Source organism: Alternaria alternata (genome assembly GCF_001642055.1).
Source record: "Alternaria alternata strain SRC1lrK2f unplaced genomic scaffold CC77scaffold_24, whole genome shotgun sequence".
Classification (NCBI taxonomy): Eukaryota; Fungi; Ascomycota; class Dothideomycetes; order Pleosporales; family Pleosporaceae; genus Alternaria; species Alternaria alternata.
In genome coordinates, this window is record NW_017306213.1 from 127,806 (window position 1) to 154,388 (window position 26,583).

The 26,583-nt window shown below is 52.8% G+C and overlaps 7 protein-coding genes across 7 annotated transcripts; 3 read left to right on the forward strand and 4 right to left on the reverse strand.

Moving 5' to 3' along the window:
* Positions 1-51: 51 nt before the first annotated feature.
* CC77DRAFT_946023 (GPI mannosyltransferase 2) lies at positions 52-1,530 on the forward strand (the record flags this gene model as incomplete). Its single annotated transcript, XM_018535055.1, has 3 exons — positions 52-370; positions 419-1,037; positions 1,083-1,530. 3 exons carry the CDS (start codon positions 52-54, stop codon positions 1,528-1,530), a joined length of 1,386 nt encoding a protein of 461 aa, XP_018381107.1.
* A 1,894-nt stretch (positions 1,531-3,424) lies between these two features.
* On the reverse strand, positions 3,425-5,041 carry CC77DRAFT_1098844 (hypothetical protein; the record flags this gene model as incomplete). Its single annotated transcript, XM_018529966.1, has 2 exons — positions 3,425-4,528; positions 4,862-5,041. 2 exons carry the CDS (start codon positions 5,039-5,041, stop codon positions 3,425-3,427), a joined length of 1,284 nt encoding a protein of 427 aa, XP_018381108.1.
* Positions 5,042-6,939: 1,898 nt separating this feature from the next.
* CC77DRAFT_432084 (hypothetical protein) lies at positions 6,940-8,572 on the forward strand. The gene has a single exon (XM_018531654.1). It carries the CDS (start codon positions 6,980-6,982, stop codon positions 8,483-8,485), a length of 1,506 nt encoding a protein of 501 aa, XP_018381109.1. The 5' UTR covers positions 6,940-6,979; the 3' UTR covers positions 8,486-8,572.
* A 442-nt stretch (positions 8,573-9,014) lies between these two features.
* On the reverse strand, positions 9,015-11,433 carry CC77DRAFT_972529 (RING-10 protein). Its single transcript, XM_018535860.1, has 2 exons — positions 10,510-11,433; positions 9,015-10,460 (listed from the first exon to the last, which is right to left on the reverse strand). The coding sequence occupies exons 1-2, from the start codon at positions 11,344-11,346 to the stop codon at positions 9,174-9,176; spliced, it is 2,124 nt and encodes a 707-aa protein (XP_018381110.1). The 5' UTR covers positions 11,347-11,433; the 3' UTR covers positions 9,015-9,173.
* Positions 11,434-11,916: 483 nt separating this feature from the next.
* On the reverse strand, positions 11,917-15,310 carry CC77DRAFT_946104 (WD repeat-containing protein pop1; the record flags this gene model as incomplete). Its single annotated transcript, XM_018535060.1, has 3 exons — positions 11,917-12,045; positions 12,142-14,895; positions 14,987-15,310. 3 exons carry the CDS (start codon positions 15,308-15,310, stop codon positions 11,917-11,919), a joined length of 3,207 nt encoding a protein of 1,068 aa, XP_018381111.1.
* A 3,777-nt stretch (positions 15,311-19,087) lies between these two features.
* CC77DRAFT_432176 (hypothetical protein) lies at positions 19,088-22,293 on the forward strand. Its single transcript, XM_018531655.1, has one exon. It carries the CDS (start codon positions 19,284-19,286, stop codon positions 22,071-22,073), a length of 2,790 nt encoding a protein of 929 aa, XP_018381112.1. The 5' UTR covers positions 19,088-19,283; the 3' UTR covers positions 22,074-22,293.
* Positions 22,294-23,306: 1,013 nt separating this feature from the next.
* Positions 23,307-24,510, reverse strand: CC77DRAFT_1053843 (hypothetical protein). The gene is made up of 2 exons (XM_018527764.1): positions 23,648-24,510; positions 23,307-23,592 (listed from the first exon to the last, which is right to left on the reverse strand). Exons 1-2 carry the CDS (start codon positions 24,079-24,081, stop codon positions 23,472-23,474), a joined length of 555 nt encoding a protein of 184 aa, XP_018381113.1. The 5' UTR covers positions 24,082-24,510; the 3' UTR covers positions 23,307-23,471.
* Between the last annotated feature and the right edge of the window lie 2,073 nt (positions 24,511-26,583).

Here is a 26,583-nt window from a genome sequence, read left to right on the forward strand (position 1 = left end):
CGTGGCACTTGGTTTTCGACCATCAACCACGACAACCTCAATTCCATGACAATGAACACGTTTGGCCTTAGTGGCAAGGGACGGATCACGCAACTGATCACCATCTTCTGTCTGTGGAAAGCATTGCTTCTCTTGCTTGCAGCGTTCTGTCCAGGTCCTGGCTATGACACCTCCGCGCTCATATTGTTCGACACGTACTATCGACGGCACCATGAATTCACCCTTTTCGCTCGACATGAGCGTCTCGCTCTCAACCTACTTCGTTGGGATGCACTGTACTTTGTGAAAGCAGCTGAGCGGGGTCTGTTCCACGAGCAAGCGTGGGCCTTCAGCGGGGCGTATTCGTATCTTCTGAGACTAACCGGTCAATGTGAGCAACGGTGGCCCAGTTCTTTGGCTCGGCACTGATATCTCCTAGTCATGGCTGGTAATACACAGGCCTCCCTGCACTACTATGTCCTGGCCGGAATCATCCTTTCTAGCGTCTGCCACCTTCTCTCTGTGCTAGTGCTGTATCGCCTTTTGACCTTGGTTCTGGAACCACAACGGCGACAGATCATCCCATTCATCGCCGCTGTCTTGCATATTCTGACACCAGCATCTCTGTTCATGTGTGCACCTTATGCGGAAGCCATGTTTTCACTGCTGAATTTTGTGGGGATGCTCTTCTACGCTCAATCTCGAGCTTCAGTTGGAACAGGAATGTCTTCAATCCAAGAGGATCTCCAGAAACTTGGCTCTGGCCTTTGTTTTGCTGCAGCAACACTCATGCGGAGTAATGGCCTACTGAGTGGCGTCATTCTCTTATACGATGTTGCAAGGTACATGCCTTTGGTTCTTTCTGCGCAGTTAAGTATGCGTGATTTGCGAAGGATTACCGTCACATGTGTGGCTGGCAGTCTTATAGCGTTGGCATTCGTTGGGCCGCAGGTTCTGGCATATGCGGAATTCTGTGACCGAGAGCAAGGCTCTGGAACCAGGCCGTGGTGTGACAAGAGCTTCCCAAGCATTTACTCGTGGGTACAGAGCTACTATTGGTGAGTAATCCCCACACAGCATGTTCCTAGTCTGACCTCTTCCAGGAACGTAGGACTCTTCCGCTACTGGACTCTATCAAACCTGCCCTTGTTTTTACTAGCGGCCCCTGTTTTATGGCTGCTTCTTACATCGAGTGTTACCATTCTCCGCAGCGGCGTCCAGCACCCGTTACATGGGCGCCCCGTACCCCGGACTAGTGGAACAACCAAACCCAGGGATGGAACCTCCGCGATATGCAAGCTACCGGAATTAGCCCTACCACAGCTAATACTGGCTGTAACGGCCGTTACCAGTTTCCATGTCCAGATTGTAAACCGAATCGCTTCCGGTTATCCGATGTGGTATCTTGTTGTGGCTACGTGGTTGGCAGACTCGCAAAGCACAATTCGTACAGAAAAAGAATCGCAGAAGACAAGATGGTATATTCAAGGTGGTATCATATATTGCTTGGTTCAGGGGATGCTATATGCCAACTTTCTCCCGCCAGCCTGAAGCTCAACTCAAGGACTTTCTCTTGAGACAAACCGGCAATGTGTTAGATGGCCGACGTAATCGACCTGTAGTTATTCTCCTGCCACATTTGACATGTGTGCATCGGGAACCATTTCTTGAGCAAGAAAAGCGAATCATGCTAAGGAAAGAAGAGGTCAAGAATGTGGAACACCAGCGATACGCAATCAAAAAGACGAATACCAACTTCACATTCTTGTTACCCCTCACATCACCAACGGTCTCATTCTGTCTCGGTAAACGGGCATGTTCCACAACTGCGTAAGCTTGTCGCACCTACAAGTTGGTGGCGTAAAGCCTACGGTCTAAGTGTTGAATGCAGACGCCTAGACAGCTAGTACGACACGGTCCATCCTAGTGAAAACGCCCGTCATCAGACATCGACTCTCCACTACGCGCATTTCGCAGATTCTACAAGACTTGAGGATATGTGAGGACGATAACTGGGGAAAATCAATGCCGATCAATGCCAAATACTGGTGACTACTTACAAGGCCCATTTTGAGGAAATGCGCTCCTTCAGACTAAGGCCCGTAGCGTTTACATGAAGCTTCGTATTACGAAAAAGGACAAAGGTTTAGTTGAGAAGCTACGGTCATGTAAGGTACTCCACAGTCTCACTGCTCGTGTCGCTGCTTAGGAGTTTCGGCCATCACAAGTGTTGAGACATACACTCTAGAACGGGCTTTTAGGGCGAGGTTTGAGGATCGCTTGGAGTGGCTGAGCTCTCTCTAGCCTGTCATGGAACGGCTCCTTGACAGTATCGTACCTGCGTAAGCTATGGACGCTGATCGTCGAGTAAAGGACCGGATCGCTGTCTAGCCACTGGAAATGCGAATCAATGGCGATCTGCTGTGCCAGCACACTACTTCATTTCCAACAAGTTTATACACAACCAAGGTCAGGAGGGTTAAACCTTACTGCATGATGGGACATATTGGGCGAGGCAGAACATTGCAGTACCCATCGCTTGTCCCCACATGACCTACTACTACTGACATATCGCTGATGTCGCAACGACGACTACGACCTCATGGACACTAAAACGCCTTTTTGAGACACTGACAGTACCCTAGTTTCTAAGCCAGGGACCTTCGCTTGAGCATGATGTTCACTGTCATGTTTTACACAGGCGCCACCGATACTACTCACTTTGCCGTAGCGAGGGCAAGAAGCGACATGAAAATGGATAGCGGAGCCTTGGGCTCAGTATGTTTGTAACTAGTCCCTTCGATGACGACAGCGACTTATAAAAGCTGCTCTAGCCCCTTGAATGATAGGTGTGCTCATCAACCCAGAACGACCTACACTTGTTGCAAAGTCAAAATGAAGTTCTCTACTTTCGCTACGTTGATCAGCCTTTCTGTAGTTTTGGCAGCAGTTCTCGATACTAGGCAAGAATGCTCCCAGAATGACTGTTATCGCGCAGTCTGGCGTGACGGCGGATTACCTCGTATGATTCAAGCTGGACAGGACTGTCAAGACTTCCTCACTACAAGCGTCATCTGGAACCCGATGTTTGTAGCCCACAAAAGCTACATGAATTCTCTGACAATTAGATAAAGCACCACCCTTACGGTCATTACTCGAACAACCTCTACCACGACGACACCGTGCTCTCCGACATTGACACCCACCGCTACGAGTCTCATAGCGCTCCCAACATCATCGGAAGATAACAAACTATGGATTCGACAAGTTCAGCCCACTGATTGGTCTACAACGACGGTCTTTGGTTCTCAGCCTTCCTACGCCACACAAGACTGTAACTCACAAGCATACTCATCCGCATGTAGGTGTGCGAACATCACTACAGCTATAGTCACCTATCTCGGAACTGTAAGTCGTTTGCTGAATGAGACAGTGTGCAGGCTGATCATATATCACAGACTGTGACCAATACCGCGACCACAACCATTACCAGTATCTCGACGACTAGCACGTCGTGCCCAGTGTTTACTCCTTCATCTTCAGCCAACTCTCCGACCTCATCAAGCACACATACATCTTCTTCATTATCTAGCAGTGTCACTAGTAGCGTGATCTCGAGCACATTGTCATCCACAAGTACAGGTAGTTCTTCTTCAAGCTCGGCTACATCATCGGTTAGCACGGGTAGCTCTTCTTCGAGCCCAACCACTTCATCGTCTAGTACGGGAGGCTTTTCATCCTCGCCGACTGAATCTAGCAGCTCATCGAGCACACCAACTACTTTTAGCTCTTCCAGCTCTTCAACCTCTGCCTCGACAGCGCCAACTACAGCGTCTTCCAGCTCTGGTAGCTCGTCGATTATCGAACTGCCTACTACTTCGGGTACCTCATCCACAGCATCAAGCAGCTCGTCGACTACTTTAGACGAAAACCCTATCACAAGCAACACGCTGAGCTCTTCCAGTTCTTCATCAAGTGCCACACCAACGAGCTCATTGTCCTCCGTTACTTCTTCCGAGAGTCTTTCCAGCAGCTCTTCTTCGAGCTCATCCGACACTTCAAGCTCTATGAGCAGCCGTACTTCTTCCGAAAGCTCTAGTAGTAGCACATCGTCTGCCTCGCTTAGCAGTTCAAGTGTCTCATCCACAAGCACTTCATTGGGCTCATCCAGAAGCATCCCGACAACTTCCACTAGTAGCACTGGATCCGAATCGTCAAGCAGTATAATTCCGACGTCAAGCGATTCGAGTTCGTCGTTTAGTAGTATCTCGTCGTCCACAGCAAGTAGTACAGACTCATCGTCATCGCTGTCATCATCTACTAGCATGACATCGACTTCCAGTGGTTCGAGCACGTCGGCTAGCAGCAGTGCTTCATCCTCGACCAGCAGCACAGAGTCATCAACCTCCTTACCCTCATTTTCTTCTTCATCATTTGGCACTACAACGGTCTCTTCATCCACTGGTACATCATCGACTACGTCCACGACGAGCGCAACACCCAGCCCACCCACCTGCGGAGGTGATGGCGTTGCACTTTGTGACGGCGGCTGCCACGACCTCAAAACCGACGTTCTTCACTGTGGTCGCTGCAACAATGCCTGCGCTGCGAATAAAGGATGTTTCAACGGAGTCTGCGCGTCCTTCCCTTGTGATTCCACTTGCGCGTTCGACCGTCTGTGCGGTTCCGGCAACGGGACCACGATATGTCGCTGTGCAACAACCACGGAAGGCGCTGGTGTCTGCTACAACAAGGACGGAACTGACTGTACGGACCCTGCTATTACCCAATGCAGGCTCTCAAGTGAATGCCCCGTTGGTATGGCTTGCATGCCCAACATCTGTGACTGTGGAGATCAAAGCAAGGGAATCTGTGTTGGCACGGCTGGATGCGGAGACCAGGGAACGAGCATCATGAGAGGACTAGTTAGGATTGGGGAGATGGAGAGGCGAAGGAGGACCGTGAGGGGCTTGGCGAACTCTCTTTGAGGGGAGATACGGAGCGAATAGGCCATGGGAGTGGCCCGGGTGTGTGGTAGCATACGCAGGGAGATGGGTGGCATCGTGTCTTGTTATTTGGGGAAAGTTTGGCTGCTCGATACATACTACCTAGGTAGTGAGCGTTGTATAATGGTTTTCACAACACAATATACATCCTTCGCTTCTATACTTCGGCATCGCTTGCCGTATTGTGAAAAACACTCGACGTCAGTGCGCGATAGGCTTCCTCTGCATAACAACACGGATGGCTCTCGCTTTGTTATGTCGCGTTGTTGTGGGCGGTCAATCCTCCCGAGGCCAGATGCTAGCTTCTTCCATCATGTGAGCAACACAGACACCAAAACACAATAAAATGATGTGCCAGAGACTTGGGCCAGAGGTTTGCGACCGCGAACATGCAGGATGCGGTGTGATTGGGGAGATGAAGTTCGTGTGTGGAGAGACGTTTTGTCGGCACCCTAGCAGCAGAACAGCCATGGGCAAACGGTTCCTCCAGGTTTCCATGCCTGACGACGATTATGACGGATGCAAACTATAAGCGCATGAATATGGCCGTCGATAGAAGTTAGCGCGTCACGGTGGCATGCATTGGCGTGCACCCCACATGCTAGCACGCGTGGTTGCTGGGACGATCGCCCGCATGTTTATGGGTATCCGCAAACGGACGGTCGACCTGCCTCATCATCGCCTTCCTCTAATATGTCCGCCATCCTTCTGCTATAGACAATTCACGTTTCAAGCCTTCTCTTCCCGGCCCCGGCCTCAGTACACGCTTCCACAATTATCTTTTTTTCTGGAGCAGCATCATGTCGACGCCGGACATGGCCGCACCACCCGCTGCAGGGCACCGACGCAACAAATCCTCTGCAGTGCTCAAGTCTATTATTGTAAATAAAGGCCACAGGCGTTCGCCGACCGAGGGCGCTGCGCTGCACACCGCTCAGATATCCAACCCGCCATACATGCCTGTCTCCAACTTCCAGGCGCCCTTGCTACCGCCAGACCACCCCCATAGCCAATTGCGCGCGGCCAACCAGACAGAGAACGACCCCCTCAACCCGCCGTCGCCTCGCAAGTCGCAGGACGCCAAATCGAGCCCCAAGAAGAGCCTGCACAAGAAGACGCTCAGCTCCGTATCGCTGCGGTCACTGGCGAAGAAGGAGGACAAGTCCGCTCACAAGAAATCGTTCGACGCGCGGCGAGCGCAGGAGGAGATTGAGGCAGGCGAGAAGCCCAAGAAGACGAAGTCGTCGACCAATCTGGCTGCCATGTTCGGCAAGGGCAGGAGAGACAAGTCACCCGTCAAGGAGAGCAGAGACAAGGAAAACACCACACCACCCCGCACCTCCTATGCACAGGCCCCACCGCGCACTCCCATTTGGGCCGAGTTCAGCTCCCAGCAGGAAGTCACCACCACGAGCAAAGTCCCTCTGAACGACCAGCGCCGGAGCGTCGAGGACGAGATCGCCCTCTACACACCGCAAGACTACTCGCCCACCAAACAGCGCAACTTCTTCGAGACTGGCCAGCCCTCGCTCCGACCTACCCAGAAGGAGCGACCCAAGTCCATGTTTGTTCCCAAGTCGACTTCCACGGCATCGTTACTCGAGACCTTCTCGCGCAAGCGGAGCAACGAGCGTGTTCCTCTGTCCGACACCAAGGGCAACGAGGGACGCACCAGAGAGAGCTCTCCTACCAAGCCGCCGAGACCCATACTCAGTAGAGCGAGTACCGACACTGGCAGCAAGGACTACAGCCTCAAGGATATGGCACCTCCGCCAAGTCCTACAAAGAAGCAGAACCGAGTCATGGCCGCCGTCGCTGCCTTTAACGGAAAGTCCAAGCAAGCTGAGAGTGCCCCGGCTTCTGCCAAACCTGATCCTAAGGTGGTAGACGCCGAGTTCGAGGAGGTTCTGGTAAGTGCTCTCTCGATATCTAGCTGATCCCTCTACTAACAACATCAGGAATCCCGAAATATCCCCGCCCACCAGCGTGCGCAGATGCGGACACTGAAGCTAGAGGTCAAGGCCGACTTTGTTCGAATGCACAAGCTTGACATTCCACAAACCTCGAAGACAAACTCTGCACATTCTTCCATTGGAGAGAACACCAAGCAGGTACCACAGAAGTCATCCAAGTCTCGACACGGATCTGCTGTTGAAGATGCAGAGGATGAGGCGCAAGACAAGTCAGCAAACTCAACTAAGCGTGAGCGTCCAAGGAGCCGAACCTTTACCTTCAACAGGAGTGACTCTCCTACAAAGAAGCAGAAGGGCGGCGAGTTGGGCGAACGAAAGACGTCGTCAAAGCCAGCTCCTATCCCCAAATCTCCCTCTATGAGATCTCTGAGGTCTAACGCTTCTGACCGATCTGTGTCCAACGGAGCCAAATCTGTCAAGGCCGACGAGTTCATCTCCTACATGAAGAAGACCCCCAAGCCACAGAACGTCGAGGTCGGCAAGCTGCACAAACTCCGCTTGTTGATCCGTAACGAAACTGTCGACTGGGTTGACAACTTCATCCAGGACGGTGGTATGACTGAGCTAGTCGCACTCCTCCACCGGATCATGGAGGTTGAGTGGCGCGAAGACCACGAAGACACTCTTCTTCACGAACTCCTCCGCTGTCTCAAGGGACTCTGCACGACTGCTACCGCTCTCAAGCAGCTTAACGAGATCTCATCGACACTGTACCCAGCCTTGCTGGCTATGCTTTTCGACGAAGAGCACAAAGGTCCGAGCGAGTTTACTACGCGTGAACTCATTATCGAGATCATCTTCGCTCACATCTCCATGGCACCAGAGGCTGAACTGGAGACTCGCGCTACCGAGTTGATGAAGTATCTCAAGGATCCAGTCAAGGAGAAGCAGGCATCCACTGTTCCGTTCATTCTACAGATGCACCAACCACGACCCTACCAAGTATGGTGCAAAGAGATGTCCAACGTCACCAAGGAGGTTTTCTGGATCTTCATCCATCACCTCAACGTCATCCCTGTTCCACCCAAGCCGACAGGAGACAGGTCTTACGCTAAGACTCACTTCCCCGGTCAACGCGCCATTGTGCCCGCAGCTCCCTACGTTGGTGGTGTAGAATGGGATGCGACCAACTACCTCGCCACACACATTGATCTCCTCAACGGCATCATAGCTTCACTCCCCACCCGCTCAGCACGTAACGAATTCCGCCAGGAACTCAAAGTCTCCGGCTTCGAGAAGCTGATGGGTCACCTCCGCGCCTGCAACCCCAAGTACTATGGCGCTGTTCACGACAGCGTCAAGGTCTGGATCGGCGCTGCACTTGAAGACGATTGGGACGTCAAGACTGTGCGTATGGGCTCTGACGGCAACGTGAGCCCAGCCAAGCAAAGCCCCAAGAAGAAGACCGAGCCTCCGCCACAACTCCAGGCACCACCTAAGATGGATGTCGGCCTTGGTCTCGGATTGGGCTTTGAGAGGGAGATTGCGATCGGCAGCAAGAGTATCGTGGATGACGATTGGATCTAAACTGTCGGATCACTATTCGACATGGCTACCCATCATCTGTTACCGCTTTGAATGCTCTCGACTATCTACCCACTTGGATACCACCTCACCCACTACGCATCTACAAACAACCACTGCATTGATTTTTCCAACGGCGCAAAACGGATACATATCGGCGTTCATCACCTCTCCATCTCACGTCCATGCATTCACACCGGTCAATCCTTCGTTTTCCACCACGCTCTCTTTGGATCTACCTATGGTCGAGTCCAAAATCCCTACCTTATTCACGACTTTAGCATGACATGACTTGACGACCGACACGGCTGGTTCCCTGGGACGACGTTGTGTTTTTACTCTCTCTCCCTTTCGGACACAGATACATGAAACTTGTGTATATACTAGTTTTGGAGCCCTGTTTTGTTTTTTTGTTTTCTTGGATGCATCTTTATGGGGCGTATAATGTTGGACTGTGGTGTTTGGGTAGTCCTTGCGCATTGCGAATCTAGTGGTCTATCTTCACTATTATCTTCTCGTGATGACGTGTGGTGATGATTGTTTATCATATATTGGTAAATGTGATACAAAAGCCCTACGCAGGACTATGAATATTCTATGTGGGGTATCTGACAAGTTTCACAACCAACTCCGTCAATCCAGTGCATGCCGCTAAATCATAACTCCATCTACATCGTGTGCTTGACAAACTTCAAGCCTTCTTCTTGCCTTTTCTTCGGCCCTTCTTCTCGGCGACTTCCACCGTTCCGCCCTCGACTTCACCCTCTTGCAGCCCCATGACTTCATTCGCCTGCATCTCCTTCAACTTCTCCTGGCCTGAGATGAAGAAGCTCAAATCGCGGTTCTGCTCCTCAAGGTCCGCTTTCTGCGCATCAAGCTCCTTGACTCTGTTCTCCGCTTCTTCGGCCTTCTTTTCCAAGTGTTTGATGCGTTCCATAAGAGACTCGTTCACAATCTGCTCTTCCTTGTACTGCTTGGTGAGTTTGCGAGCGAGGTCGGATGCTGACGCTGCTTTCTGAGCGTTGCGAGCGGATTCCTTTGTGAGAGAGGCGATGGTGGCTGTTGCTTCTTCGTGCTCAGTGGATAGCTTGTCGAGTTTCTGAGACAATGAAGCAACAGAACGGCTTGCTTCGTCAGCGGTGGAAGCTGCTTTTGCCGCTTTGTCGACTGCACGCTCAAGCTGTTCTTCAAAATATGCGCGTTGAGATTCGAGTTGCGAGGTAAGTAGGTACGCGTACTCCATACCCATGTTATCCAGCTTCTCGCGTGGTACGGTGTCGTTGGAGTAGCCTGTCATGCCGGGTGCACTGAAGGACTGGTTAGAGGCTGGCATGTCGACGAGCTTGCCGTCTGCTTTGTTCTGTATGAGTCGATGGACGTAGCCATCACCTGCATAATCCCAGACGTGTTGCGTTACCACATCCATGGCATAGGTATGACTCGTTGCCTCATAGTGTGCGAATGCGTGCGCCGAGTCGTAGCGACCACACCCTATGTTGCCGCAGATCAGACAGATCCAAAGATTTTGTGTGGATCCGCAGACGCTACACTCATTATCCGGGCTCTCGCCATCAGCGCCACGGTTCAAGGCAAAGGCATCATTTTGTGTGTAGCGGCAGACTGGACAGCCTGAGCCTCGCCACTTCTCAAGGCAAGCGCAGTGAAAGACATGCTGGCAGAGAATCGTCAAAAGCCCTGTTGTTTCGTCCATGCGTTCGAGGCAGACTGGGCAGGTGGGTAACTCTACCAAAGCAGGCGTAGGTGGAGCGTGCGGTTTTGCGGTGAGGGAAGTAGCGATTGGTGGGCCCTCAACTGGCGAAGAGACGTTGCCAGCTGGCGGGAGAGGTGCAGTAGGTTGTTCGGTCGGTGCGGGCGCAAACGGATCGTTCGTAATATCGGGATATGAGGTAGGATCGCGGTTCGAGTCGCCGCTCTGAAAATTGATCGACTTGACGAACACGACGTGACAATACTCAGGCTATCGATGTTAGCTATCGCTCCTTGACTGCAGCGATACGTTCTCTTACCTCCATACTGTTGAAGGCCTTGCCGTCCCATTCTTTTCTCCACGCTCTAGCTCTCTCGGCTTCCCGAAACTTCATCAACACCATGTACTTGTTCGCTCTGCTTGTCCGGATAAGTCTGAAGTGGGAAACCTCCTCTCTGGTCTGCTCGCCCATGAAGCCCAAGAAGTCGGATGGTGTCATATATGAGGGGACTGCTAGTATGCACAGGGTGGTGCAGTCTTCCTCATTGAATTCCTTGCTCGCTCCATCCACCTCGTCGTACAGCCCTGGTGTTTCCTGTCCATCGCGGTAGAGATGTACCACACCCCAGCCAACCTCTGTGTTCTTCGGTTCCGAGGGTATGAACTTGCCCTTTGTCGCGAGACCGCCGGTGTTTGGCGCGTGTGAGGGGTGCTTGAGGTGGTTGGCGCGAGTTCGATCAAGCTCAGTGCTGGTCGGGTTCATGTCGATGCTGAGTATAGATATGGTGTCGAAACGCCAGTCTCTGTGCGCAAAGCTCTGTGTTCGTCTGTGTCCCGGCCTCTTCGGAGGTTTGACGACCGGTACGGGACTATCGTGGTGGTCGGAGAACGATGGTCGCGTGCGCTGGCTGAATCGACGGGCAGTAGATTGGCGATCGCGAGAAGCAGTAGCTTGGCCGGTTTCACTACTAGAGGCTATGGGCTTTGTGAAGCTATTATAGGCGCGTGATGGCGGAGGGGGAGAGCCCCACGATGCTCGGCGATGGGCCGGAAGTCTCGAGAAGATGTCGGTTCGCGGCGGAGGGGTAAACGTTTTGTCCGGTGGTGAGCGCGAGGGATAAAGCTCCAAGGTAATGTGGAAGAAGTACGCCGGCATCAGGTGTTGTTTGAAGAAGTCCGCATTTCCAGCCAGTGTCGGACAATGTATGCGAACTTATGAATGTTAATGTGAACTGGACGTGTTTGCGACCTGAGCCGCGGCAGTGTGGGGCAAGCGCGTCACATCCCGCTTTCACTAGCGCTGGCTTAGTCTAGACGCGCACACCTTCGTAACAAGGGCACAAGTCAAACATTAAAAAGAATTTGTGAATAAAATTATGTATCTACTTCTTCATAGTAGTTGTGGTCCGTAGACGCTTACTGATGCAGCCCCGGATATTGTAAACGCCATAGCTATGCAAATGTAAGAAACATCGTATCCTAGCACACCTGCTGTTCCTACACCTAGGTGTACGGTAATGGACAGAGCCAGGCTAATAAGAGCAGTTCATAATGCCACCCGAACGAACAGGATTCGGGTGCCGTGTCGTGAAGTCATTCGCCAAAACGCGCGTGATGGGTATCGCTTTTGAACATGTGGGGAAACATTCGCGCCGGTTCCAAAGGTATGCTGGGTGTGTTTGTGTAGTCGTGTATTTCGCTGTGTTGAACGGAAGAGTGAGGAGGCCTAAGCCTCGACGTCGATTAATTCGCCTTCAGAGACGTCTTCGATCTCGTGGCCTCTAGCATTGACGACAATACGTCGTCCTCGTTGATCAGCGGGAACGCCGTCGCGCGAGGCACCGAAGTCAAGAACCTGATGTATTGTTAGCAAGAGCCCCGACGAAAGCCTTTACTGAAGGTGGGGCGCAGCTTAGAGGAGACGGGCTCCTTTTCGCTGTTAATTGCTTACCTCAATGTATGTCATGCTGTTTCGCTGAACAGCAGCAACGCAGCGACGCTCGTTGAACTTGACCTGCCAAACACCGCTCAGATCTGTGAGCAAGTCCTTAACGAACTCGCCCGTCTTCACGTTCCACATCTTGAGTGTTCGGTCAGAGCCAGAGATGACCTTCTGGCCATCATGCTGGAAGCAGGTAATGGCACCTGTGTGAGCACAGAGTCGGCTCTTGCATTGTCCGTTCTCCGGATCCCAGATTCGGAGGGTTGAATCAGCAGCAGCCGACACCAAACGCTCATGGCTCAAGTCGAGAAGACCAACAAGTGAGGTATGACCTTCAAGGGTGAAGATACAGGCACCTGTTTCCAGAGACCAGACCTTGACCATGTTATCCATCGAACCACTGATGCAACGGTTGCGCGCGTGGTCAAGGACGACGCTATACACCTTCTGCGAGTGGCCTTGGAGACGTTGCAGAACTTCTCCAGTCGAGATTTTCCACACTCGAACTGTACAGTCGTAACTACCACTGACGAGCGTGTCGCCGTGTGCAGCGATTGCACGTACTGAATGATGGTGCCCAGTTAGAGCGCGGATAAAGTACGGGTTGTCGTGATCGTTGGATGCCGCTGCAGTCTGCATGATGCCCCGGTCGCCTGGCTTGGGAAGCTTCCAAACACGGAGGGTGGAGTCTCGTGAGCCAGTGATGATGAGCTCCTCCTTCGGCATCATGATCGGCTGCCCGTCAAGGGTCTCACCAATCTGAGTTGGCTTGAGGATCACTAAGCACCGGACGGTGGATGTATGGCCCTGGAACACGTGTGTGCACTTTCCGTTTTCGATGTCCCATACTCGCACTGAGCGATCAGTCGAGCCGGATACAAGTGTGTTTCCCTCATACTGAAGAGCCCACACGCCACCCTCATGGCCCTCGAGGCGGCTTCGTAGCGCTCCTGTCTTGGTGTCGTAAACATTGATGTTAGTATCGTCACTACCAGTCAGGATCTTGTCTGTGTCGAATTGCAGACATGTCACTACGTGGCGCTGATGTGCGCGGAAAGCAATGTGCTTTGGTTTTGTGTCTACCGCCATCCAGCTTTTGCGGATGAGGTGATGTCTTTGGTACAGAGATTTGAAAAGATGCATAGCACGAAGGCCGGGCAAGCCAACGTTGGGATCAGAGATGGCGGCTTCTGCTCTCTTAGCAAAAGCATGCGGGCCCTCTTGATAATCTGCAGGTTGCGAGTAGAGGGCAACCTGTGTCCTTGTGGAGGTACGACTCTTGCGAGCCTTTTTGCCACTGCTGCTGCTATGCTTACTTGTAGCCTTCCTCTTCTGACGTGTGGACGAGGATCGTGTCACTGCACCCTCCTGATCTTGGAGGCCGCTAGACAGGCTAGAAGTGGAGAAGCCTGAGATGGTTTCGCTGTCTGACCTCGAGGTTACTGATTGAGCTCGCAGGTCGCGCTCGTAGCTGTCAGTGGAATGGGGATATTGCCAGCCCCAGCCTTCTTGCACAGCACGCTCCAGCTCGCCATGCGGCAGCTTGTATCCATCTTTGTCTAAGAGATCTTTCCACGCGGACTCATGGGTATCGGTGAGTTTCCGCCAGTACTTGGACACTTGTGCTGCGCTGCACATGCTCTTGACATCCAGATAACTGATGATCTCAAGGCTAAGTTCGGTAGGAAGCGAGGCGATGAAGTCCCTCTTAAGGGCAGGGTTGACGACATCCGCAACGAAGTGTAGGGTCGGCTTTTTGCATCTCCGCAGCATCTGGTACAAGACGTACGACTTCATCTGCTCTGGCAGAGCATCGAATGAGTTGAGCATATTCGGTATATCCATGACAGAAGGAGTAGGCAGTTGCGTATTGGAACCGTCACCATTGTCGCGGTGTTGGGAACCAGGGAAAAGTGAAAAGTCTCCCATGTGCGAGCTGCTTGAAGTGCCCTGTGACAGGTCAAATCCTGACACATCATTCACATCCGAGTCCATTTCTGTGCTTGAGAAGGACGCTCCACCATTCGTTTGTTGCGCGAGGTTTGCGGCAGCCGTGATGGGCGACAGGCTGGGACTGGGCAAGCTTACATCTTGCGCCGAAGTTGTATCAAGGGGAGTGAGTCGTGAGGGCGTAAAAGATGCGTCTTCGGCGAAAGGTCCACCTGGCTCCAAATCGGACTCAGCAATTGGGGGTGTAGCAGCTACGCCTGGGCCGTCGAATACACCCGTGGGGAAAGAGGGCTCGGGGGTCGGCTCTCGGTCGTCAGAGAGGCTGCCTCTAGAGTGTGATGAGCGAGCACTGGATTCCTGGAGCCGCCATCGAGGCGGCGTTTGGTTCGGTCCGATCTGCTGTGACGTAGCTCTGGGCTTGGAGCTGTGTAGATGGTTATTGCGGAGTTTTGGGAGTTTGGACGAGCCGAGGCCGGCCATGTCTGTGTCGGGCGTAGCGAGGTGTGGATCCTCCATCTCATTCGATGTGGGACGGGAGGCCATGCGAGCGTCCTTGTCGTGCTCTAACCTAGGCTTCTTGCTCTGGCGATGTGTACCGAGCAGCTCAACGGCTTTTGTGATTGACGGTGGCGGCGAATCGTCTGCATTATCCCGTTTCCGACGACCAGAGACTGAACGGAGGCCTTGGTGAGGAGCGCGTGGCTTTGGACGCGTCGAGCGGCTGGGTGTCGCGAAGACTGGCGGGCCGTCGTAGGACTCGACCTTCTTGAGGGTGCCGTTTGCGGATCGTAGGTTCTGGCGGAGTGTTTTCTGCTGCAATCAAAGTGTTAGCTGGGGGGCATGGCGGCTGCAACGTGAAAGGCCTCAGCTGCAGGCATATCCCTGGCGTGAGGGAAAAGCGTACCTCTCGCACCTTCTCAGAGGCAGCGTCTGCTTCCTCAAAGCAAGCCAGTTCGCCTCCGGATTCAAAGTAGAACTTGCGTATTGACTCGGGAGCCTGGACGTGGGCCAGCGGGTAGTCCTTGGGGTCTCGCTCGCTGAGGCTGCCGGGGGCGTTTACACACAAGGGCGGGAACGTGGTCGTGGTCGTGTATGTGGTAGTGACTACGGTCGTCTTGGTTGCTGGCGCGAAGGAGAACTGTCCCATGGTGGCATACGGGTCTGTGGCTTCGGTGTGCACTGTCGTGGCCACGCCGTCAGCGCTGGGGCCTGCAGCGTTGGAGGCCATGTTGCGCGGGCGTGACGGAGGGCGTGGATGTTCTTTCGAGTGTCGGTGATGCGTGCGAGGATGGGTCTCAAAAAGCTTGTTCGGTTCACTTGCCGAGTGAAGTGGCTCGCGGAAACGTTAGTGGTGGTGATCCGGGACCTGAGACCTCGGGACCAAAGCGCGAGCTCGGCGGAGCAGGAATGACGCGGGAGAAGACGATAGGCCTAGTTATTGTGCATGTCGCCAGTCGGTACACACGTCGTCTGCTGGCTCGCGGAGGCCGTCACGGGGATCGTCGTGGTCGCTATCGGACGTGTCGCCGCCGACGGAGAGATAGGAGCGTATGGAGACGTGATGGCGTGGTTGAAACGCGGGAGACTGGAGTGCCGCCAAGGATGTCGCCGTGTCTGCTGAGGAGGCGAGGGAAGCGAAGGACGGTCGTGTATATGGCTCTGTCGGGTATTGCGTGTGGATTGGCAGTGGTGGTGGGGTTTAGGTAGACGAAGGCACGACAGAGCATCTCGCAGTGGGCCACTGACTAGCGCTAATGGGTTGACATGGGTGCTTGACAGCTTGCCGTCTGTATTGCGCAATGGGAAGCTCTAGAGCTTCGTTATATTAGGATTTATTGTTGCTTCTGCAGGTATCCATGTTATCTATATCTCACATAAAGACCTCTCAACGCTCATGTCGTGTTGGAGCTATAGTTGAGCTATTGCTGCAGCTTTGCGGGCGCTGCGGGCGGTATATTGATACCGCCAGTCACGAGGCTTGTGCCGAGTGACGCCGCATTCGGTCAGCCATCCCATCAACTTTTCTGGCGTGGCAAAACACGACAACAAGCGCCGTCTTTGTTGTTCTCTATCCATTGCTCTGTAGACACACGTACACACACACACCGCTACAAGCAGCATATTGGAAGCCATCCTTTTTCGATACTGCTTGGGTTGCGTATGCAATAGCTGCAGGTGCAGCAGTGTTGGAAGCGGCACGGCTGTACGACGCCACAAGCGCTACATTGCATGACATCCCGATAAACACAAATACACAAAGCCTGCGATGCAATTTCTACACAGAAGCAGCTGTTGCAACGAAGATGCAATTGCGAAGCTAGGCGCGGCCTCGAAAATGGCGACGGCAACTCATTGCTACACCGCCGTCTTGAGTTGAACCAGGAATCCTTGCTACGTGTAGATGACCCTTCGACATCACGAAAGCACCCTGATAGGAAGGAACTCGATTTTTCCACCATATATCCTATACACTAGACCCTACTCGAAGTCATACACACGCTTTTGTGTTACAACTTCAACAACCACATAGCGGCACATACCCTTAGAGTACCTAGGTATCTTTGGCTACACGACCTTAGGAAGACACAACTTTGTAAACACGAGCTCTTTCTTATATGGGCTTGCTCACCGAACCTGAGCAGCAGCAGAAGCTCAATGATGTCTCTCCAAGCAAAAGGTGACATTGCGATAGACTCCTTCCACCGCACCCTATTCGAGACACGGCGACGACAATATCCGTCAAGGCACTACATTATGTGATTGTCTCCATCACGTATTTTCCCCACTCGTGTCCGCACTCGCATCGTTGTCGCTTTCCTTGTTAAAAAACCTCCTTCTTGCCTGCCTTAGCGGCATCACGGTTCCTGCTGCACCACCAATGCGGAAGCGATGACGAGGAAACGCGATAACTGTCCTCTCTCGTTCTCTTCATATGGTAGCTGATGAAAAAGACGACACCTAAACACTTTGAGTAGCTAGCGAATATTGTCCCAGCCATCGGTCTTTCAGTCTCAGACTGGCCGGACGGTACACAGGAGGACTACAAATTCATCCCTTCAGGCGAAACAGTAATTAATAGGAAGCAATGACAGCACAACAGTCAATTACAATACCATACTGCCAGGAGATAACATCGCCCAGGTACTCGAAAGTCTTTGGGCTATTTCAGTGTGTTGGAACTTACGCAGGATACTGGACAATCACATGGCTGAGGCCATCTTCCGATGCTCGGTTTCACATGAAGGCGTTATACTCTACACCTGGGATTACTCACTATATATGCGTCTGGTTCATAGCCTTCAAAGCATACAAGCGAGAAGCTAACAGTACGACCACTAGGACCTGCTCCGAAATCCAACCATAGTTACCAACGAGATGGATGCACCATAAAAGCTGAAACGACCTTCTCAAGCCTCAGAACTTGTGGTGCCAGTAGAGAGCCTGTCAAGTGCCCGCGGTGCAATCTATGTTCAAAACAACGCGGTGAGAACTCCGAAGCGCCCCAATGCCACTAAATGTGTTCGGCTGAGTTCGGTCAACCTCGCTGATAGCCTCATTTGCGTGCCCAAAGTGTATCGCAGTCGCGTGTTTGGATTATTGACTCAGGCAGTAAGACGGTCTTTCATGTGCGGGCCTTCTCTTATACCCAAACGAACTATAACATTTCATAACCAAGCATTTATGACAGCGTCGAGCTCCCGCGTCAGCGCTAGACAAACCATACTGATAATTCGACGCGTACATGACATGGGTCAGCTTACAATAACCTGAGAAGATAGCCGTGGTGGAGCGCGTGGAAAGGGACCGCGCTTCTTCGCTAGGAGATGCCGGATCTACGAAGAGCCGGCTTGGCTACGTGCATCCCCACGAGGATGTTCGTGATCATCAGAAGATAGCCGCACCATCACTATGGAAGAACAGGAAGGGAAAGACGAAGGTCAATCGCGCAATTCGTTTCTCACCCCTGACGATGCTCACAGACCCAGATGTGCACTATGTGGACACTGCAGAGCTGCTGCTACCCGTTTTGTATTGCAACGTGATGAATGGATACGAGGCGATGTGCAACATGTGCGACGTGGGCTGGTGGTGGTGAATCGGAAAGAAAGCCGGTGGGGAAGGCAGCACGACATGATGCAGGTACAGGTGGTGGAAATTGGCGACGGAGTGGTGAGGTTATCGTTCTGCCTCAGGGCTCTGTCGGAGACTATGGTTCATGTTCGGCGTCCAGCGGGGAATCATATCGCCGCTGCCCTAGGACTAGGGCGCTGGGCGGGTGCTAGTGTCGTCTACTGACGCATGGACAATCCTACAAAGTTCGGTACGGCGAGCTCTAGTCCTTCTCAACCACAAGTAGGTTTTTCGCTCCTGACGATTCCAGCCCTGTCTTTTGCGGCGATGGCGACGGGCGACAGACGAAAATGCTCGTGGCCGCGCACTGCCGCAGCGCTGCAAATTCCGACTAGAGAACGGCGAGCTGTCATATGACAGATACTCAGGGTATGCATGTCTGAAGACTGCAGGTGTGGCTTTGAGACCGTGCATGGCTCGACGCTTGTGCACACAAGCGGTCCGCACGTCTGCAATGACATGAGCGACCCCTGAAGCCGACTGCCATGCGGATCCTACCATCACCAGCTCCTCACAAGCGGTAAATTCAATGGATCCTTGGGCGATAACTCGCGGGTTATACCCGCCCTCTCCCATCTTCTTGGGATTTCTGGAGGGTTGCCACTTTAATCCGCTGTCCCCCTCGCCCCCAGAGGGCCGACACTCAGCAAACTTGATAGTCCCGTCCCATCGCTGCATGACATCGTACTACTCGCGCCGCGCTGCCGTTCCTGCAGATAGCACTCAACCAGTCCACGCCGGATTAGCGCTCTGTGCAGCATCGCCGTAGGGGCCCGCAATTGAACCCTTGGATTCCTCCATCGAAGCTGCCGGACTTCTTCCACTGCATATCGGATCGCCTCCCTGCACCCAAAAGCAAACATCACTTCATGTCCTGTCAGCGCCGGCCGGTGGCAGCACAAGACGTGCCATTCGACAACACTCTACCCCATGTGGCCATTGCCATTGTAGCGCCAACGAATACCGCGATTCAGTCTCCACCATCGTATCTCTAACTTTACTGAGTCGCACCCACGCCCGCACCACAGCCACCAATCTCTCTCTGCCCACTCGCGGCTGTCCCAGGCATCATGGCTCGCGGCGACCGCGGACCCAAGAAGTTTTCCTTCCCACTGCCTCGCCGCTCGCGATCCAAACTTGACGTCCACGACGTCCACCCTGCCCCATCGATACCCTCTGGCCCCGAGAGGCCCTCCCGTCACGAAGATACGTCCAGCAAAGCACATCGAGTACTGGGCACGTCCGATGCCCTGCATCGCTCGACATCAAGACAGTCGACAATCCCACCAAGTCCTGGTTACATGTCCATTACCGTATCCGAGGCTAGTTTCGGCTCTCACATCGACGAGAGAAACTCGCAAACAGCCACGGAGAACAGTGGACACCCGAAACGACCCAGCATGTCAAAACGACCATCGTCCAACGTCCTAGGACGCACCTATACTGGAGAAAGTAGGCAGGGCTCTGACAACGGTTCCGTCACTCACCGGCTACACCCACAAACGTCCAACTCGACCCTGAGATCGCACTACGACGCGAAGAGTTCACCCCTGTACATCTCACAGCAAACCTCCGATTCGGCAGTCCGAGATAGAGCGTTACGAAGAGGACAGCCTCCGGTATTGACGGACCATGGTTACGACAACTATGATGCCAGTCCAATGTCGCCTGCCATCCTGGATGAAACGAGGAAGAAGGAATACCGAAAAAGCAAACCTGCCCGCCTGGATCTGTCCAAACTGTTCCCCAAGCCCAAGGACAACAGTGATGGACCCAACTATGGTACATTGCTTTCGCCCACCAAGATGGTGAACTCACCGGCTGCCATGTCCATGAACTCGGAGTACTTCCCTCACCCAATGACGAGGCACCCGACACCACAAGCAGGACCTGCCAAGCTGCAGAAGCCTAACGTGAAGTATCAGAATCCTCCAACAAGGACTCCCCCAAGTCCAGTACGCAAAGTCAAGCGGGATCAATATGACAATGCGAAAATACATGTACGACGACCACCAAAAGGCGTGCAGCATTGGTTTGATGCGCTCGACGAGGAGAGCGAAGACAGCCAGGCGGAAGAAACACAGCAGCCACATGACGATGCTATATATTCAGATCTCAAACCTGTTGTGCCAGACCATAGCTATACCGCTGGTGAGCCCTCGCGAGGCAGAAGTGCATCAAACTACAGTCGTCGATCGCAGGATCCCACACCAGCGTACAAACGGGACAGCTTCGCGCTCGAGGACATTGTTGACATTACTCATCTAACCTCACCTAGCCAGTACTCAGTAGACACGTATCGAACGTATTCTACGTCAAAGACTAAAGAGTCTGCCCTTTCCAAGACCAACCTTAAAGACTCTAGCGTCTTGTCTTTTTCGTCATCTGAAGACGAGAGCGACAACCGGTCACGATCTCGCAAGGGCAGCGTTCGCAAGAGCTTGGACAGTGGCGACTACACAGGGGAGATTGTCATTGGACGAGCACAGGCATATGAAGTTCGCCCACACCGTCGTGGGCAATCATCTGGAAAGATGAGCACACTCTCGACATCTACAACGGCCACCATGGAAGTGATGTACATGCCGGAGCCGCCACCTCTCCCATCGTATCATTATCCTCGAAACAGTACTCACAGTGGTGGTAGACGGATAAGCCACGTGAGGCAGCCTTCGGTCATTCATGAACACGAAGATTCCCGCCCACAGACTGCTGTTACCACACCAGTGTCACCTACGGCACATAGCGTTGTGAGTGCGCGCACGTCAGCAAGTGCGCCGCAGCCCCAATCGGAAGGGTCGCGCAAATATATGCAAGTGACGGCAGAAGAGGAGGCTTTGCTGGAGCTGATGAGAAAGAAACGCGCAGCTATGAACAAACAGAGCGCATCGCAGGCGCCCACACGGGAACAAGAGAAGCAGCTCAAGCCGGCAGCGGAAAGGTCTCCACCACACCGCACGTCCGCCTTTCTTTCAACAGATTCTCGGGAGTCAAGTCATGTAAGATCCACTGAGACCAGGTCCAAGCACCGGGCATCTGCAGGTACATCTTCGTCGCTTGCGCCATCACGTGGCAGATCCTCGACGACTGAAAGCCAGGCAACTACCAGCCAACTCCGCGATAGTTCCGTAAGCGACACATGGTCAGACCGCAACTACTCTCCTGCTAGTCGAGGAAGGCTGCCGCACCACTTCCCAATGCCCTCCGGGTTTTCACAAGTGGATCCGTTCCCGCCTACGTCCCCAACACTTGCTGCTAGCATAGCATCACCCACGACTACTGACCACCCATCACCTCTACCCTCGCCAATGACGCCCGCACTTTACACTGACGACCAGGACGTAGTCAAGGTGGCGAGCAGTGATACCAGTAACGAGCTTGAGGAATTCCCTATGCTCGATCAAGGTGTCATTAGTTCACCGCCAGAGAGAATGAAAGATGAACCATTCCATCGCCGCAGTAGGACTGCATCCAGTCCCACGGCAATCTCATTCCCGGTACCTCCCACGTCTACTGGTTTTAGAGATTTGGCCCCAGTCTCTGAAGCCTCGTCTCGTGCTCCTAGCATCGTCGAGCCACCAGTCCCGAAACCCTCAAAGAAGGTCGCCCGACACATAAGTGAACTGGCGCTCGCGGGCGCCGAAACGCGAAATCGACAGAGCAGCATTCACTCTACCGGATCACGTACGTCTGTCTACTCACAAACGTCAAGCTACTACAAGAGCGCTAGCACAAGAAGATCACGCCACCTGAGTCCAGATGACAACATCACGAGTAGCCCAAGGATGACGAGTAACGATCGCGACAGCGTCAGTGACGATGTTCTGGCTGCCTGGAACAGTTTAGGAGGGACCTACTAAACCTCCGCATCGCTTTCTTCCTTTTGTCTCGTCACACTGCATTACCACACTATGATACGATTCCTTTCTAGCATTTACATTATTCCACTTTCTGCGGTATGATACCCCCGCATCACACGTTTCCGCCGCTTTCTAGCTCGGCCTACTTAACTTGTAAACCTAAAGTCGCCATTTGCTACACGATTTTCTATGTCGCTTTTTTCACTGCATTGCGTTATCTGGTATTCCGGCACTAAATGCCTAGATTATTATTGTTATCATACGAGGATGGGCCAGGTGACGAGGATAGATAGGCGGCTCACAGTCGGATCTTTAGCATAGAAGTTGTGCATGCAGTAAGCACGACAATGTAATTCACATGACAATCCAACGCAGACGAGCTGAATCATGGCGGTGGTGTGTTGGCAAAGTCGATCGTCATTGTTCCACATCCATGCATTCATGCAATTTCCCCTTTTCCGTTTACTTTTTTTGGTAGCACAGCACCTGGCTCGTGCACGTTGACCCTATCTCGCTTCTGCATGCAGGCGCCAAACGAGAATGAAGTGGCTTTGTTCATGCAAGGAGAACGCAGCCAGCCGCCTGCCTCCGGTACCGTTATACTGGGAAAAGGGAAGTGGTGTTGAGGCATGGTTGAGCAGCCTTGCTTTTTGGAGAATTGCGGTGTGGGTGGGCCGACGTGGGTTTGTGTGGCTGCAAGGGCGATAAGTAGTTCTTTCTTTTTGCATTTATTCGCCGGGTTGCGGAGATAGGGCTGGCTCAACTTGCTTTGGAATGAGGGGTGGGTGAGGGGTAGGTGGAGAGGATGATGTTGACGATGATCGTTTAGATCGTGTTGAGGTGGGTGTTTGTACAGCTTCATTGCTTTTAGATTGATGACAGGTGATAACCGTCTCCTCTTTGACAAACTGGTGAGCGTGGGGAACATAACCGACCCGATTGGACCATGGTGTATCTGTCTGGTACTGCTATCTCAGTGGTCTTTTCCGAGAAAGAACTGCACATGCTGATTGTCCGTCAAAGAGCTACACATTTACCCGTTGGCCGCAAGACCTGAGCCGCAGCATCTCAAATCCTGTAGTATGAAACGTCATCCTAGTGACACAAGGGTTATACTGGTCCTGATGTATAAGTCTTCTTGCTACTATTGCATTATCAGTACGAATGAGGGCTCTACAAAAACATTGTAGAGGCATGTTGCGAGGAGAAATCTTCACTACAGCAGGTTCCAATCACTAAAAAGACTCAGTATTCGATAACAGTAGTACTACTGCGTTCAACCTAGCGTTTTCATAACGTCATATAGTCCATAATAGGCAGGTACTACCCTGCTTCCTGCCGTCTGTTCGATATCCTCACTTTGAAACCCCACGACCCAAAACACCTCCAAGTTCTCCTCTAAGAATGCTGGATATGTACAGCAACACCGCCCTGGGGAATATACGCAGTTCCAGAAACAGTGTTGTCACCGCGTGTGCAGCGGTCCATGATAATACCGCCTGAACGCGCAATATCGTTGCTAAACCCCAAGTCAGCACACTCCATCTAATGCAATATCCAGTTAGGGAACTTACCAGTTCACGCTTGTAGGAGCATTAGTACCTCCCCTTACGGTAACGATATGGGCACTTCCAATGCTACACTGTACAGCACCTCCTATGCTGCTAACATCGCAGTTCTGACCCGCCTTGCCGCGTCCAGCCAAATCGTTGATACAAGACACTGCGTCGCCAACGGATGGAGGGGACGAAGTAAGCTGTTGGCAGTTTGCAAATTCCTGACGCTTGGTAAGGTCCTCGGGGTCCTCGGCACCAGCCTCGAAGGCTGCAAGAGCTTCTTCGGCAGAAAGGGCTGTGGATGGATCGGCAATCAGGCTGTCGACCCAGTCTACCCAGGAGAAGGAAGACTTGATGTATGGGGATGTGTCGGTAGGAGGGGAGTCGGGGGATGGCATAGCGGCGCCCAAAGCGGCGAGGGAGAGGGTAGCGAGGATGGTAGTGGCCTTCATGGTGTGCGATTGGGTATTACAAGAGGACGGGTATTATAGGACGTGACGATGGTTGTAGTAGTCTGAGTAGTGTGGTGCCAGATGGAGGTGGCTTTCATCTGGTATTTATATCGTTCCAACTTCCATGTCCCCACAGAATACTACATAGCACCATCAGGCATCCAAGGCTAACCTTCACTCAGTTGCAAATACCTCACCGCTCTGGCACAATCGTAAGATCGGGACAATACGAAGGAATACGGCGAGCAGCTACAAGAGTAACGGCATGTAGTTCTTCTCGCGAAAGGCACCACGCGGCCAATGAAAACAGATGTCTTTTCACTGGAGAGGAACCACAGCCACGGGTAATACCACATTAGGCTTCCCACTCAGGTACCGCGGACAATTGTACGCTGGCAGCTCACATTACTCCCCCCACAGTACCTATAAGGCCACCCGTATGCAGGGGAGGAAAGACTGCAAGTGGAGACGACGGAAGCCACCCGCCCGCCTTCTAGCTTTTTCAAGACGACCACCTCGGAAGACACGGATGCTGCCTTGAAATATGGGGCCAGAAGAAAAGATGTGTGAGCCTTGATATATGTGCCAAGATCAGTCTGCGAAGAGGCATGTTTGATCAACTGGCAGCCTGATTGAGGCTGTACACGGCAGCTCGTGGGGATAGTAGAGGATAGGCCTTGACACGATGGGGTCCGCACAAAAGCCTTGGGAAAAGTGGAGACGCTAGCACCAATTATATCTGAGGCGTCCTACATGTTTTAAAGAAGACCAGCGTCACGTATTTAGGTGCGAGTACCATCACTAGCGCTACGACGTTGGTCAGTAGTATGTTTCGTAAGAGCAGGAGCTGTCAACACGCATCACCAATGTAGAGCCATCTCAACAAACGTAATTCTTTGGCTGCAGGCAGCGACAAGTCTATTAACCTAAAGAGATGAAGCCAAGGCCATATATGCTCGTGTGCTGATGCCAAACAACAAGCAAAGCACATCGTATACATTACTTCTATATGCATATATGCTTTCCATAGTGGTAGAAACGCCAGTATAGATTGTGGTCGATGCCCAAACTCCGCGTATAATGCGTCGATGATACGGATCCAGAAGGTGAAAAAGTGGGTATATAGAAATACAACGGTGTTGAAGTGAAGCGCAAAAACAGTGGTGCGATCAAACAAATTCGTGCTATTGTGGTGTCGTCATGGTCCTTGAGAGATTAGAGCGTTGTGGCATCGCATCTTTCCGTAGCTGACGAACGACTGCTTCGAGCTTCCGTCGTTCTTCTTGTTCCGCCTGTATATCGTTAGTATACCGTAGTACAATGATATGGCGTTACTCACTCTCAATGCCTTTAGGCCCTCCGCTGTTCGATCCCGCATCATCTTCCTGAAGTCTTCTCTCAACATGCGAATGCTAGTCGCACCCATGTCAAGCTGAGCAGCAGCGCCATTCGGCATGCCTGGGCTCCTGACTCCAAGCCACTTGACCTTCTCGTCACTGAGCTCGCGCTCCAGGGCTTCCTTGTCGTCGCGGAGCTTGTCGATCTGCCCTTCGAGGACTTCACGGTCCTTCTCGTTCTGAATAGCATCACGAGTGAGGGCTTCGTACTCAGCAGCCATGCCTTTGAGCTCGGCCTTGAGATTGCGCTCAGATTGGCGGGCCTCAGCTTCGGACTGAGAGGCAACGTCTTGGACCTTGCGAAGCGCTTCCAGTTCACCGAGGAGCGCCTGGTTCTGCTCGGCGAGCTCATCCAACTCCCTCTTAATGGCGGGATTTGCAGCCGAATCAGCAGCACGTTGTGCGCGAGTACCGTAAGCGCCGTCAAGCTCTGCTTTGGCGAAGGTAAGCTCAGTGGTGAGACGAACGATCTCGCCTTCGAGGCTGCGGAACTCTTCTTCCTTTGCGTTCAGAGTGTTGGTGGCGTCCAAGGAGCGCGCCTCTGCCTCCTCCTTCTCAGCCGTCACCGCCTGTAGAGCTGCTGTAACCTCTTGGATCTTCTGCGCAGAGGTAGTTAGTTCGGCTTGGATTGTTGCCGCTTCACTACGGGCACTGTCTTGAGCGTCCCTGAGTTCTCTCTCTAGCTTGAGAGCTCGTTCCTGTGCATCCCGAACCTGAGCTTCGTAGCCAGCGGTGCGATCCTCTGCCTCTCTTGACGAGACGTTGTACGCGGTGTTACGCTCTTGGTGGTCCTTCAGTTCTTCTTCGAATGTAGCAGCGCGTTTCTCAGCCTCTTGCATCTTGCTTTGGAAGTTTACAGCCTGCTCTTGCACGTCCCTTAGTTGATTTTCGTACGCGACAGCACGTTGTTTGGCCTCCTTCAACTCAGACTCGAAAGCCATCACTCGCTCTTGAACGTTGATGAGCTGAGCCTCCAGACCTGCGTTTCGCTCCTGCGTCTCGCGCAAAATCTGCGAGTCATTCTGAATCTTGTGCTCATCGAACTGCTGTAGCTGCTCCATTGCACGCTCGAGCTCACCCTCCATCGACTTCTTCTCGGACCTTG

Bases quoted from the DNA above. Each gene is read 5' to 3' on its own strand.
- CC77DRAFT_432084 (XM_018531654.1), top strand. From the start codon at position 6,980: ATGCGGACACTGAAGCTAGAGGTCAAGGCCGACTTTGTTCGAATGCAC.
- CC77DRAFT_1053843 (XM_018527764.1), bottom strand. From the start codon at position 24,081: ATGAAGGCCACTACCATCCTCGCTACCCTCTCCCTCGCCGCTTTGGGC. The intron at 23,593-23,647 runs GTAAGTTCCCTA...CTTGGGGTTTAG, and splicing joins GCTCCTACAAGCGTGAACTG to CAACGATATTGCGCGTTCAG.
- CC77DRAFT_432176 (XM_018531655.1), top strand. From the start codon at position 19,284: ATGGCTCGCGGCGACCGCGGACCCAAGAAGTTTTCCTTCCCACTGCCT.
- CC77DRAFT_972529 (XM_018535860.1), bottom strand. From the start codon at position 11,346: ATGCCGGCGTACTTCTTCCACATTACCTTGGAGCTTTATCCCTCGCGC. The intron at 10,461-10,509 runs GTAAGAGAACGT...TAACATCGATAG, and splicing joins AGGCCTTCAACAGTATGGAG to CCTGAGTATTGTCACGTCGT.